Here is a 14,203-nt window from a genome sequence, read left to right on the forward strand (position 1 = left end):
TTAAGCCTTTTTTAAAATACTATAAAGTGATTATTATATATCCTCAGACAGATCCGGTGCTATCCAATGTATACCCATCACAATCAAGTGTACAAAATTTTGTACCCGAGTCCCCTGATACGGCGACTGACGCTAAGGTAATTTTAAATTCAACCATTAAGTATGTGTGTGATATATATTTGTTTTTTTTTTCTTACTAAATATAATCCTTTTTAATAGGTACCTATACGATCAATAGTAGTACCGCAATCACCAACGATTTGTCCTGCGAACGAAGTTCTCCTCCGAATTGAGGATATACTTACTAATCTTTTGAAAAAAGACGAAACTTCTAATAAATACGAAAATGATAATGGTTTTGACATTCAGTTAGGCGATCAAAAACATTCAATCGGACGTTCTATGAAGAGTGAGACTGAAACCGAAATACCATTAAATCCTTTATCAAAAGCCAAATCACTGAGAGAGTTGGTTAGCAATGGAAATTTAAAAGGTAACATAAAAACAAAGATTTTAGTTCAATATGAAATACCCAACGAATCAGAAGCGAATTGTATAGATGCGCTTTCAAAAATACTTCAGATTTTGAAAAATTCTAATTTGTTTCCTAAAAACGAAAACGGAATATTAATAGCTAAAGATAGAAATGAACAAGAAAAATATCAAAATGAAGATAATGCAAATTTGGATGTTGGAAAACTTATTAATTCCAACAACAATGATATGTTATCGTTATTAAAACAATATGGAACTAAAAAGCAGATAAAAAACACAGTAGATGTAAATAATATACCGGCCGAAATTAATCATGTAACACCATGGCTCAATACAATTAGCAGTCAGAAATCTATTCAAGATTTAACCTTAAATATTCCATCTAATAATCCACTTTATCAATTAAATGTAACTAAAAAACATATATCCACAGATACACCTAACGTTACTAATCGAAATACAAACTCGATTGAAAATAAACCGGAAAAATTAGATGAAAAAGTATCTTTGCAAAGTCTTGTCCAATCCAACACAGAGGCAAGTAAGCCTGATGACGTTCTTGTAACAGTCACAAACGATGGAAGAGTTGTTGCGATAGACCAAACTAAGCCCAATGCTGAGATAGAATCCGTAAATAATTTTAATAGAAATGGACAAAATCTTCCAAATAAACTAACAAGAGAAAGAGTTAATGCTATGTTACAAATGCTTGAATCAGGAGATGATAAGGTTAATTTCTTAACAGGATTACTGCAACCTAATAATCAGCACAAAAAGTCACTCCAGCAAGTACCTGTATATATTAATTCTAATGTCATGCCATATTTAAATCCGAATCAAATGAATTCCAAATTTAAAATATTTCCAGTAACAAATGTGCCTTCAATCAATTCTTTACATCAGACTCCAAATTTGAATATGTTATATCAATATTACAAAAACAAAATTCCTTCTGATAATATAATTAGTAACATTAATGGTGTTAATAAACTTACAAATCAAGGAAATGTTAACGGGAAACCTTATTACGTTAATTCTGATTTAGCTGATTACAGCCAACATGGAAATCAATTGCATTCGACAAACAATTTAGAAAATTTGGAACGCTTGATTGGCGTGACGGATCAGATTAAATTGAATTCTGAACCAGGCAACACTGGTGTCGTAGAACTTACATACATGCTAAAGCGACCGAAACCAGTAGTCTACCAACCCGTGTACTTTGTCAAATATCGCTTGCCATACGAATCTTTCGTTAATAACTTAAAAGACTTACTACAAAGGAAACCTAATCTAAGATCAGATCCAGATAAATTATATCAGGAACTAATAAATGCATCCAAAGTTGCAGAAGTATCACCCAAATTAAAAGGAGTTGATCAAAAAAAGCTTCTAAATATGATAGCAAGCAACGGTGCTTTAGTGAAAACAAAAATTTTAAAAGTTAATGAAACGAATCTAGATAAACAGTTGGAAATTTTAAGAAATATGAATGCTAATTTAACAGCAAATGATTTGTCCAATGCAACGTATTCATTACAAAATGAAACTCGAAAGAAATCAGATTTATTAGGTAACGAAATTGAGGAAGCGATCATTAATCAAACAAATGTTACCGAGTCCAAAAACGCAAGCGAAACTAAACTGGCACCAGCGATTTTTTTCCCATATAAAATGAGTAATAACAATGACAATACTACAGAATTATCTTCTTCACCTCCAAAAGAATTTTTATTGGAGACAAAGTAATATAACCTCTTGGATAGCTAAATACATGTAACGGTTTCACTGGTTTATGACTTAAGTGGGTTTGTTAATAAAAATAATAAATAAAACATTTGCTTTCATTTTAATTGCCTCCACCGAAAATTTATAAAAAACTTTAGGCATGTTTGTTCGAACTGTTCACAAGTTTGATACCTACAAAACATTTGACGATTTATAATATTTATTTAAATATAGAGAGTGTCACAAAAATTTAAAATTCGTTTTATGTTGATTTTATTACAATTTGTAAAATATCTCATGTCGGTAACTAATAAATAGTGAACATAAGCAATTCTCAAATCATATTAAAAAAAGGCTTTATAGAGTAATTACTTGTCCCCTTGAATACCTTTCGGATAATTCTATTATATCAATGCCTATTTCTAAGTACGTTGTATTCGTTATGTCTAATTTTTGAACGAAGAGTACAATTGTTACTTAAGTGTACTTAAATGTATAGTACATTTTTCTAGTCAACTAGCTTAACTAAACTTAACCCTTAATAGCCTGATTTACGAAAGTGATTTTTTTAAAATTACTATTTGCTTGAGGGTCTAGGTAAAGGGAAAAATAGATTTTTAATTTCGTTGGAAAGAATATTATACAACAGTAAAATACGTACAGCCAACCTATAAAAAAAACTAATTGTAATGTGAACATTCGGTTTAAAAGATTGGTATCAAAATTGAAACTCTAGGCTATTAAGGCTTATCAAATACAATTACTAAGAGTTTTCTAGTTACAAATTAATAAAGTATTTAAAATAAGAATTTAATATAAAGTAAGTAATGAATAACCTAACTTTTCGGACACTTCATCAAACAGGTTTGAATACTTATATAAACCTAATTTAAAACGGATTAAATCTTTGATTTGTAATTTATTATCTAAGTCGTACATTGTATAAAATGATTTTGTTACATTATTGTAATTTTTGAAAATAAAAGTTGAAAACGTTATTATTACATAAAGAACGCAGGCATTATTAAAATACGTTCGGTTACACAATTAAATTTTTTAAGTTGGCAGTACTGTAAAAAGTTTTGTCAAAGTCAAATATGTGTTTTCAATTTGTAATTGAAATGTTAAGTTTAAATTATAAATGTACGCAAACAAAATACGTAAGTTAATATATTAAAACAAGGAATAGTTATACAATTAAAAATGCACAATCAAAAACCAAAGTTTATTAAGCCCGGTATGTACATGTTTGTAAAAACTTTATTTAAATATAAGTAGTCTAATATTTTCAATTAACTGACTTATTTTACTTATTTTTCAGGTAACGACACATTGTATCCGATTAGAAATAAAGATGGCGTAGTTGAGATATTATTAAATCCGAACATAGATTCGGCGTTATCCGTGGAAAGTGATTCTAGAAGTAACTTTGTGTACAACAGATATCATCATTTGCCAATAGACGCGCAGAGACAGAAGTTACCAGTGTTTCAGTACAGAAATCATATACTGTATTTGCTCGAAAAGTATCAAAGTTTAGTGTTAATAGGTGAAACTGGATGCGGGAAGTCCACGCAAGTACCACAAGTAAGTACAATACAATTCTCTTTTTGTAGATAATCCTTAAATAATAAATGGTATAAAGAACTACTAATTTACAGAATTTCTATTTCAATAATGTAAGAAGGTGAAACAACCATATAAACATATATTTGCTAGTTATTTTGGCATAGTAATAACAATTATAATCTCTTTAACAGGTTCATTAGCTATTAATTAAGACAATTAATGTTACATTCATAAAAATCGATAGTTTCAAACATAAGTCATCTAAAGATGACACAGTAAAAAAATCTTGTTTAAAATTCAGAATGCCATATATGAAAATTAATTATTTTTTGATAATTAACCTCATTATTTGCTATTAGATAATTTAGTAGCAAACTTTAAAGCTTTTACACCTATTTCCAATCACCTGTGATCATTGAAATATATTACTTTATTATATTTTTCATATTGAATGCAACAGGAAAGTTACTTCTGGCTATATAAAATCTGCGGGGACCTGTATTAGGGGGACCAGAAAATGATGTCATTTTCTTAAGTTAAATTCACACAACTACATTTTAGGCAATTTTTATTTCTAATGAACAATATGTTCACTTTCATTATCAACAACCTTTTGCCATATAGTATACAAATATTCAATTTCAGAGCGGTAAAAATCAATAGTTTTTGTTTTTGTAAAATATGTCAACAAAAAATATGTTACTTTCCGGGCCTCCCAATATTAAACAATTTCAATAAATTGTAATGATAATTGTAAAAATGCTTTTACTAAATGATATTCCTAAAACTATTGATTTTTGGAGCTATACATTTCTCCTGTTAAATCTTTGCAACTATAAGCAATAACCCTGAATTTATACAAATGAATCATTACTTGTCTTGTTAAATGCAAATTCTGCCATCTCTATTGACTCAGTACAATTTTTCATCATATTTTTGGTACTGCAGAGGAAGGTTCTCCATATACTTCTTAGTTGCTTCTGTGTGGGTTGTGAGCATCACACAACTCTTTTTCCTTACAATGAGAAGTAATCCATGGCATGCAAAGAAGTTGGCTCTTCTAATGCTCTTCTAATGATATGTGAGACCCTCATAGCAAAATTACTTAAAAAAATTTGTTCGCTGCTTCTTAGTTTTAAATGTAACTTAAATTATATTAATGAATAAATATTATAGCATTCAGTCATTTTTAGTTGATCGAAATGAATGTAAATTGATTTGTTGAATAATTTACATGGTTGATATTATAATGTATGCAACAAAAATTGTTAAATTTTGGTTAAAATTAGCAACTGTTTAGTTACTGGCCAGCTCTTGTAAGCAGATCAGCGTTTCGAGCCACTGGTAGCTTATTCGCAGACTGACCACACTGATGTTTTCATTATGTTAATTTTTTTTTCTGTATCATGCAATCAGTTAACACACTATATGTAGACATGTTAGACAATAATGGACAGTAAGTGTAGATTTCCAATTGGGAATATCTCTACTTTTAATTGTGCGTTCAATACCTAAAATTTGTTTTTTCTTTAGATGGTGCATTGTGTGAGAGATTGTCAGTTGCACAATGAGTTAGGTTTACTTTATATTACTTGCTACTGGCTTTAATTTCCCTTCACCCTGTGTTGATTTTCAAATATTCATTCTATTCTGAAATTTTTTGAAAACACATCATTGGACACTTGAAAATGAAGTTTTGGAATCTCAAAATTTTGACTCTGTTGGAGTGACAGATATAACCCCATAGTTAAACTACATAATTCCATATAGGTTTTATCATCATTTTGTAGATAAAGAGCTTGTTGTCTTGCTATAATCTGACTGAGAATTTCTCAACATAGGGTCCAAGCCCCACAGGGAGCCTATTAGATTGTTAAGGAAGGCAATTTGAAAGTGAACTCGACACAAGTTTAACTCTAACACTTTATAATAAAAAAATATATGTGTACATATGGGAATGTATGAATTTTAGAAAGGTTAAGGTGGAGGCATATAAAAGGTTAAAAATTATTGGTCTGTTGTTTCTGCTCATCATCCAATAAAGACTTAAAATATTGATATAATTATGTTAATAAATATTCAATTATATACTAATAAGTGTATGTGTCTATTAAAGATATTATGAATTTGAATTTCAAACAGGGGCATACAGTTTATTAAAGTAATTTTTAAATATGTTATATAAATACAGGAAGGTTCAAGTTAGTAAGCTACCCTCTATAACAATTCATTTCACTGTGTATGACAATGATCATATTTTCTTTTTGAAATACCTTCGGCCAATGTTCCCAGCTAAACAATCGCTGTTTGATATTGTAACTGTTTCTTTTGTTGAATTAACACTTCCTGCAATTCAAGCAGGCAGTAGTGCCTTTTGTGTTCAACTCACACACATGCACTTATACATGCACCTTTCATTAGTTTTTAATTATTTAATGAAAAACCAAACTAGTTATTTGATCTTGTGTTAAGAAAAGTATCAATTTTGTGGGCTGGGCAACTGCAATATCATCAAGTTAGCAGGATGTTGCTGAATATGCGCAGCGCAAGATCAGCCACACTGTTGATCTTTGGGGACGGCCTGTACCTTGCAGTTGGTGTCTATCGCATGACATGTTGATGATGAAATAAAAATATCTTTACATTTATTCTTTAATTTTCTAAGTTACTTTATTAAGTAATAATTTTTAACATCCCATGTTAAACCGAACTTGTTAGTTTTACCATGATTTTGGGATGATAGACATTTGATATTTTTTTAATTATTTTGTAGTAAATCCTTTGAAATATCGATTTTATTGTTAATCGAATATTCTGGGAGAATAATATGTTGAATATTTTTTTAGGGGCCATATTAAACATTATTGATTTGCTACAATGTGATTATATATTTTAAAAATCTAATCATCATGTGTATGTATTATAGCCCTATATCTGGTCATGTTGTTTTTTTTTTATTAATTTTTGCAAAATATTTCTTTTTTACCAAATTCCTCCCGCAAGGATTTTGAGGCGGCTTTTATTATTTATATCACTTATAAGTATAAAACTGCTATATTATTTTCGGAAATAATTTCATAAAGTTACCTGTAAAAGGCTTTGAGTGTTATGCTAAGCGAATGGGGGACAGGCAGTAATATATAGTTTAAAGACATTTCATCATTTCAGCCGCGGACCGGCTACAGCTAGATAAAAGTCTCTTCCATAGATTTCCATTAGGACCAGTTTGAAGTGGCCTACCACCAGCGTATTTCGAAGACCTTTACACGTTCCGTGCCACGGCAATTTTTGAAGTTATTCCATTTAGGTCGCGTGGGGCGTATACGACCCACACTTTAAAAATTAAAAAAAAGTTTAGGACGTACGCATTACGTACGGCGCATACGTGATGTGAAGTTATCAATATTTGACCCTACGATTCATTTTTTAGAGAGAACTGAAGGGCAAGTGCAATGGCCGTCGTATACGCCCCACATCGAATGGAAGATTATAACTACGTCCTTAGTCCACCTTGTTTTACCACGCTTGTATGCCTATGGTCATTTTTAAGTAAACTATTTTATATCTATCTCTCTACATATATATAAGGAATATAAACATTTAATCGATAAGTGCTCTCCACTACCTGCACAAAAGCAAACGTAGGTATACTCGGTAATATCCAACGGCGATCGTTTACTAGAAAACTAGGGTGACCACAAATTTTGATTATAGGAGACTTTCCCAATGTACTTTATCTACGTGTTTATAAATAGAGATGAGTTACGTATTCGTTCCTCCTTAATAGCGAGGAAGATGATAGCCAAGAGTAACCGAGATGGTGCATATTTACATGTTTACAAAGACTATTTACAATTTCTTTCCGCATCGCTGTGTCTACACTGACGGCGTCCGAATTCGAATCTGCGTTCGAGTTTGAATTCAAAAACACGTGAATAACATGCATGTTAAATATGTTCAGTGTGTGTCAAAGTAATAACTTCAATATTATTCAGAGAGATTTTCTCCTCTTCTTCAAGGTCTGGCACAAGATCGAAGAAAAGCTCATAAATATAATACATTCATCATCATCAGTATTTAATTCGTAAGAAGTCCACTGCTAGAGCCAGGTCTCCCCAATTGATTTTCAAAAGGACTGTTTTTTTTATTCACCACTATCCCAATAGTGTCTTTATTATACACGAATAGCTTCATTGGAATCCTTCAGTTCCGAGATCTCAATTTCGATGAAGCTGAAATCCCTCCGTGTTAGCAGGAACTACATGACCCGACTTGACAATGCTTAAATTCAGTAATCCGTATGGAGCAGACTCCTAGTTTATTTCACACAACAATCTTCTATTACGTTTAGAGAACCTCTTCTCCCAAGCTTCTATCCATAAGGTCATCCAGGACATTGAAATAAAAAAATCTTAAATGAAATATGCAAAATGTCATGGAATTAAAAAAAATCATATTTTTTTGTTAAAGGAAACGTCTAAAATAAAAGTAGTCTAAGTTACTTACTTCTCATTGCATTGGTCCAGGCATCGGTGCAAACGGTCCAGCCATTTCAGTGATTAGCCGGAATAAACATACAGAGCGACAGACAAAAATTTTAAAAAGATGTAATTTTATGTATTTATATACATGTAGTATAAAACGGTGATTCTAAAATTACAAAGAGACACTCCGATTTTATTTATTTGTATAAATATATTGTCCGTGTTTTTAGTTCGATGCATGGTTACCCTACACTAGCATACACTTCACTTTGAGTCGTATTACTCTGATAAGGATTGCGTTCTGCACTTGCTGCATTATGTGCACCTACAGGTGTGTTACGTGTGAACTGTTTTGCAAAAGGAAATTTATTTAGTCATCACATACCGACAGATATCGACCTGTCAAACAAAAATATAATAAACAAGAAATAACTAAAAAATGAACTAAATTCACGCACGTAGCTCAAGTAATTGCTGATCTCAAGTGGCAGTACGGAGGCCCCATCGCTCGTGCAGCTAACAGCAGTTGGGACTGAAAGCGTCTCAAGTGGCGACAAAGATCCCGTAGATGTAGACGCGAAGATAGGCCTACCACTTGGTGGTCCGATAACAAGTCGCGGGGAAGCCTCTTTGGGAAGCCTTGAAGTGGGCATCTATCGGCTGAAAGGAAGAATAAATTAGGCAATTTATATAGAGGTGATACAAAAGATCTTTTCACTCGAGGTGTACATAACACCAGAGGGCAGTTTTGGTTGTATATAAAAAAAAAAGATAAAAACATACTACATACTACACAATATACTGCAGTGCCGTATTTTCCAACGTTTTATGTGCCATTCCCAATACTAGCCTTTTTAAAATTCATACCCCATATGTAATGTAATTTTTGTATTAAAGCGAAAGGGTTAAACTCGTATCGAGTCCACTGTCAAATTGCCCGCCAAAAAAACCAAATGGCCAGTCTGTGGGGCGTGGACTTCTTGGTGAGAAACACTGCTGTAGTATGTTACAGAGTGATAACATTTTTAATTGTCTATCCTATGTAAAAAAAACCCGTGGGAAGTCGTTGGATGTAGGCAGTACAAGTGCCTTGCAGTGAGCGGCCGTCTGCTGACATGACTAAGATGATATATGCTTTGATAATACCATCTAATGTAAACTTAATTATAAGCTGATGATTATAAATTATTGTAATGATCTCATATAGCAAAGCAATTTTGACCATGACTTTGAATAAAGAACAGTTACTGAATAAAATAGTATTCTATTTCTTAGGCGACAAAACTTTGATATACACTAATACCTCACTTTGCGTCGTGGTTATGTTCAAAAAAAAAGAAACACTACGCAAATTGAAACGCCGCATAGTGAATTAAGATTTTCTATAGCAAAACATGTAGAGATCTAAGATAAGTTCCGGGGTTACGAAAATACCAATTTTTAAAAAGAAAATTGAACAAAGTAAACTTTAAAAAACAAAAATAATGTAACTCTGCCTACACATATACATACTAACTCTAAACAACACTTTAAAATTTATATAAATTTATTATTCTCTTTAAAAAAAACACACCACACCGCATTAAAACACACTACGTAATTGAAACTGAACTCCAAATTGATCAAAACAAAGTGAAAATAAAACTGTATTAAAATTGCGTTGATTTTTAGTTGGAAAGGGCATCCCCGAGTTTTGATGGCATCTCGCAATTAGAAACAAGTGTTGCCATCGTTTGGAAAAATCTAACGACGCACAGTGAAAATTAGTACTAATTAAGCAGCGACGCAACTTCGAAAAAAAAAACGCAAAACGATACGACGAAAATCGAGGTATTGGTGTATACATCATCGATATTGCAGCCCATAGACGTCCAAGGCATAGGTCTACCTTAAAGATGTTTATGGGGGATATATAATAATAGCCACGCTTGGCAGGCCAGTTGGCGATTGTAGTGGTATTATGGTACGCAGAGAACGGTGCTGCCTATCCTCTGGAAACTTATGAGTGGTGGTAACGTATATAATTAATGGTAACATATAATTAATGCAAAGTATAAATTATATAAGTATGTTACCTTGTATAAAGTGATCACTCTGAAAAATGTTACATTAATATATTTATTCTATTGTAATGCGACAGGCATAAACCTTCTGGCAGTACTAAGTCAGCAAGGACAGATAAATAATAACTAATTTTAATATGTAGCTATTCAGATTTAGAAAACGATTTTCCGTATATCAATATGTTATTTATATCTGAAAAAGGTTTTTGGATATGGTGTATATATCCATACATTGACAGTTTCTAGATTATAGTTTGAATCAAATTGATATTCATTTGCCATTCTTCTCATAAAGTCCACACGTGGTCACTCGAAATGACCGTATGTGAATAATAACATAAATAAATGAATTAAATTTGTAATGACTCCTTATGTATTAGTGCAAAATATCAATGTTAATCTAAGGCACTGTAATCGAGGAAAGGCGACGTGTGAAAGATGATAACGTGCAGAATGAAAAATTTTGTAAACGTGGGAGAAAGAGAAAGAGAGAGAATTTGTGAGTAAAGAAAGGAGAAAGAGAAATAAAAATAAATAAATGAAAAAGAAATATTTACACTCCTATTGTAACGCCCTTGCGCCAAACTAAGCAGGAGGAACGCGACAAAAAAAAGTATTGTAATTCTAAGTAGGTCGTCAAGTAAGTTACCGTAGTTAAACTTGTAAGTTCATTAAACCTTTAAGTTAATGGTAGGTTTTATGTTTTGTGTTACGCAAAGTCGTTAGTACTTCCACAGCGACCTTGATATAGATATTGTTATGTTTTTTTTTATCAGTTTATTTTCCGAAAATAAATTCAATTAGGTTACAATTCTTTGGATTAATTCCGGAGTCTACTGTAAGATTTAAGCCTTCCCCATAGATTTACAATGCATTATGAAGGTACTTTGTATATAGGAATAGCATAAATCTGACACGAAACATTATAACTTAGTAACAATAAAGTAATATTGTAAAATTTTTAAATATTTCGTGTATTTATAGCATATTTTAACGTCAAAGTTCCACTATATGTCATATGTAATGTTACTATACGAAAACTTAGTGGATATATACTATGTTAATATCTTGAATATTGCAAATGATTTACGTTATACAAGGACATAATCTTCGTAACTACAATACAAAAAAGTCTTTATATCTTATGAATAATTAATTTTGTATTATACCAATTAAACAACAATGGATTTATATTTGCATATATTTAGGATAATTAACAAATAAAGATTATTTAATGTTTAAATCTGGCAGCATTTGACAGTTGTCGCAAAAAAAAAGTAGTTTTGGCGGGAAAAGGCCTCGATGTTTGGGTACCGGTCCGAGTGAGCAGACGTTCCTTAAACAGTTGGGCCGCCGCGTTCGGGCCGCGTGGACGTATTCTCTGCCGGCCGAAATTTATTTTAAATCAAATCGTATTATGTAAACACTGACAATCATGTGGTCATTAAATAAATAAAGTTGAAACGAAAATCATGTTTAATAACTTAACTTCGCATGTATAAGTGTTAACGTGAACTAAACTGTCGCAGGAGATCGATTTTTACGAACCGTTTGCTATTGAATCGTGAAACTTGAGGCCTTTCTTTGAAGCTCGATATGTGAAACTAAACACAGTGTAAATAAATCAAAACCGTTTAATATTGCGTTAAACGTTTGCCGATCTGTGGATTTATAGTTTTTGATAGGTGACTTAAGAAGCTTGCAATCCAGCCCACGCGTTTTCGTAAATAATATCACGCTTTTAGCATGATTAAAATATCAGATATACCGTACACATTGTGGGCGTATTCAGGAAGCCCTATGAGTTCGATTTATTTCGAGTGATACACGACCTTGCCTAGGATTTTACGCAATAGACGGTTATTTCAAACAATATGATGTGGCCAGCTTCACAGGCGAGTAAAATTCTCACGTTTCTACTTCTAATAACGATAGTTTACTGCATTATTATGGACACATTTCTATTTCTAAGGATACAGAAATTCAAAATTGACATGTTCGATGTTTCGGCGGGAAATGTCACTCAAGAGACATCGACCCAGAAGTACGTCAAAACTTACGAGGATGTGACATGGATCCCCTGCAGTATCAACCCTTTATGTCATCCAACTGTGAAAGCTTTGATGGTTGACCACGTGAATCATTATATATACGGACCTCTATGCGCCATCGTGGATATAGGGCTGGGAATATCTGACAATATATTAATAATAACTCCAAATATAATCTCTTTTTTCCACGTATTCGTAGCGTGTGTCGGAGCAAAGCTACTGACGTGTCAGAATCTTGCAGTACGTCGTTTGGCTGTGGTTCTATTCCAATTGAGAATGTTTTTGGATGATCTAGACGGTCATGTAGCTAGAGAGAGAAAGCATATAAAAGGTGAAAGGTCGGAAGTAGGTTCTCTTGGTTATTGGGTTGATGGAATTTGTGATCTGCTCGGAGTAATTGCAATGATGGCGGGTATACTGTTGTATTTGAGGAATAATCCACCACGGCGTGGTTATAAAGGTACACCTGTTAGTACGTTACCGTACCATCAGCTGAAGGAGATAAATACATGTGAGGATATCGAAAAGGATCACGTGGCCGAAGTCGGAATATCATATAAAACTAAAGTGACATTTCAAAGGATCGTGCAAGTGTTAGGACTATTCTCTGGTCAGATGGTGCTTTCGTCTATAGCGTGGAACCGTTATATAGACGTCTATCAGGATATGCTCGAGAATTGCACGGACTACGACGTCGTTAGGAGGGAGACGATGTTTAAATCTGGTGTGTTTTTTCTAGCAACAGGTCTATGGAGGGTGGTTAATCCACACAGCTACCTCCATCTACTGTCCCTGGCGGTGTTCTGTGATAAAACTTGGGGTTTCCTCAAAGCGGTGCATTACAGTGGCTACATATGCCTGGTAATAGCGGTTGCTACTTCCGAATATTTGGTGGAGAATATTAGATCATACGTGGTGAGCTAATTAAAAATATTTACGAATATTACATCTATTTTAAAGTAAACGGTATACACAGGGCGTTTATGTATTTCGCTTCCGAATTGTAAACACGTCCGTATGGAACGAGTTCGTCTTCCCGACTAACGTTATTTTTAAATTTAGAATTTTTAAAAATAAATGTTTAGATATGTAAATGTTGTGACACACCATGTCGAAAATATTGTAAACGTACGTTTTTAATGATTACTGATTATTGTATTCGCTTCCGTATTGACTATAATTTGATAAAAAAATATAAGTTATTGTTTTATGGTTAAGATTAAAGTCAACTAGATAGCGGTTCGTTATGTCAATTGAATGTATTTAATTATTAATATTACTTTCGTAATAATAAATAACATTTGACAATAAAACCAGTCAATAATTTATATATTATTGTGATAAAAATGCTTTGTAATTCTGTAGTATGGTAAAAAATCTTATTAGTTTTAATTATAATAGTTTTAAAAATGTTTATTTAAACTTTACGACCCCGTGATAATATTATTGTTTATAAAAACGTACGAATAATTGTTTGAATTGCGTTAAAGCAAGCTATATTAAAACGTGTGAATCAGGAATTACGAGGTTTGAGATCAAAAGTAACGTGAACCACTGAATTGGCGGGTTAAAGTAAAAGTGGGCAGACCAAATAGTTCGCGAAATGGTTGTTCTGGTCTTAAGTGAAGACCACGTTAGACCACGTTAAAGTCGGGAGAGGCTATGTGCATATGTTGTCTATGCTAAAAAATGATAGTTTAAATTACACATTTAATTAAATGCACCTATAACCGCAGTACACTAAACCTACATTACTTACCGATGATATTATATTAGATACAGTGATCTCCATTATAAAACGGTATAGTAGTTC

The 14,203-nt window shown here is 32.4% G+C and overlaps 2 protein-coding genes across 2 annotated transcripts in view; both read left to right on the forward strand.

The window, feature by feature from the left end:
• The first annotated feature begins 3,347 nt into the window (after positions 1–3,347).
• Positions 3,348–14,203, forward strand: part of LOC137924903 (probable ATP-dependent RNA helicase DHX35) — a 52,376-nt gene continuing 41,520 nt past the window's right edge. The window contains exons 1-2 of the mRNA XM_068768295.1: positions 3,348–3,460; positions 3,545–3,810. Of these exons, the coding sequence (XP_068624396.1) occupies positions 3,427–3,460; positions 3,545–3,810 (300 nt within the window). The 5' untranslated portion in view covers positions 3,348–3,426. The remainder of the gene's footprint in view (positions 3,461–3,544; positions 3,811–14,203) is intronic.
• On the forward strand, positions 11,702–13,662 carry Cpes (Ceramide phosphoethanolamine synthase). The gene has a single exon (XM_068768294.1). It carries the CDS (start codon positions 12,214–12,216, stop codon positions 13,312–13,314), a length of 1,101 nt encoding a protein of 366 aa, XP_068624395.1. The 5' UTR covers positions 11,702–12,213; the 3' UTR covers positions 13,315–13,662.

This window comes from Battus philenor, unplaced genomic scaffold (genome assembly GCF_028537555.1).
Source record: "Battus philenor isolate CCGP_79_NKW_IND1 unplaced genomic scaffold, ilBatPhil1.0.hap1 SCAF_25, whole genome shotgun sequence".
Lineage (NCBI taxonomy): Eukaryota > Metazoa > Arthropoda > Insecta > Lepidoptera > Papilionidae > Battus > Battus philenor.

What these genes read in the sequence shown, in the direction of transcription:
- Cpes (XM_068768294.1), top strand. Translation starts at nt 12,214, where the DNA reads ATGATGTGGCCAGCTTCACAGGCGAGTAAAATTCTCACGTTTCTACTT.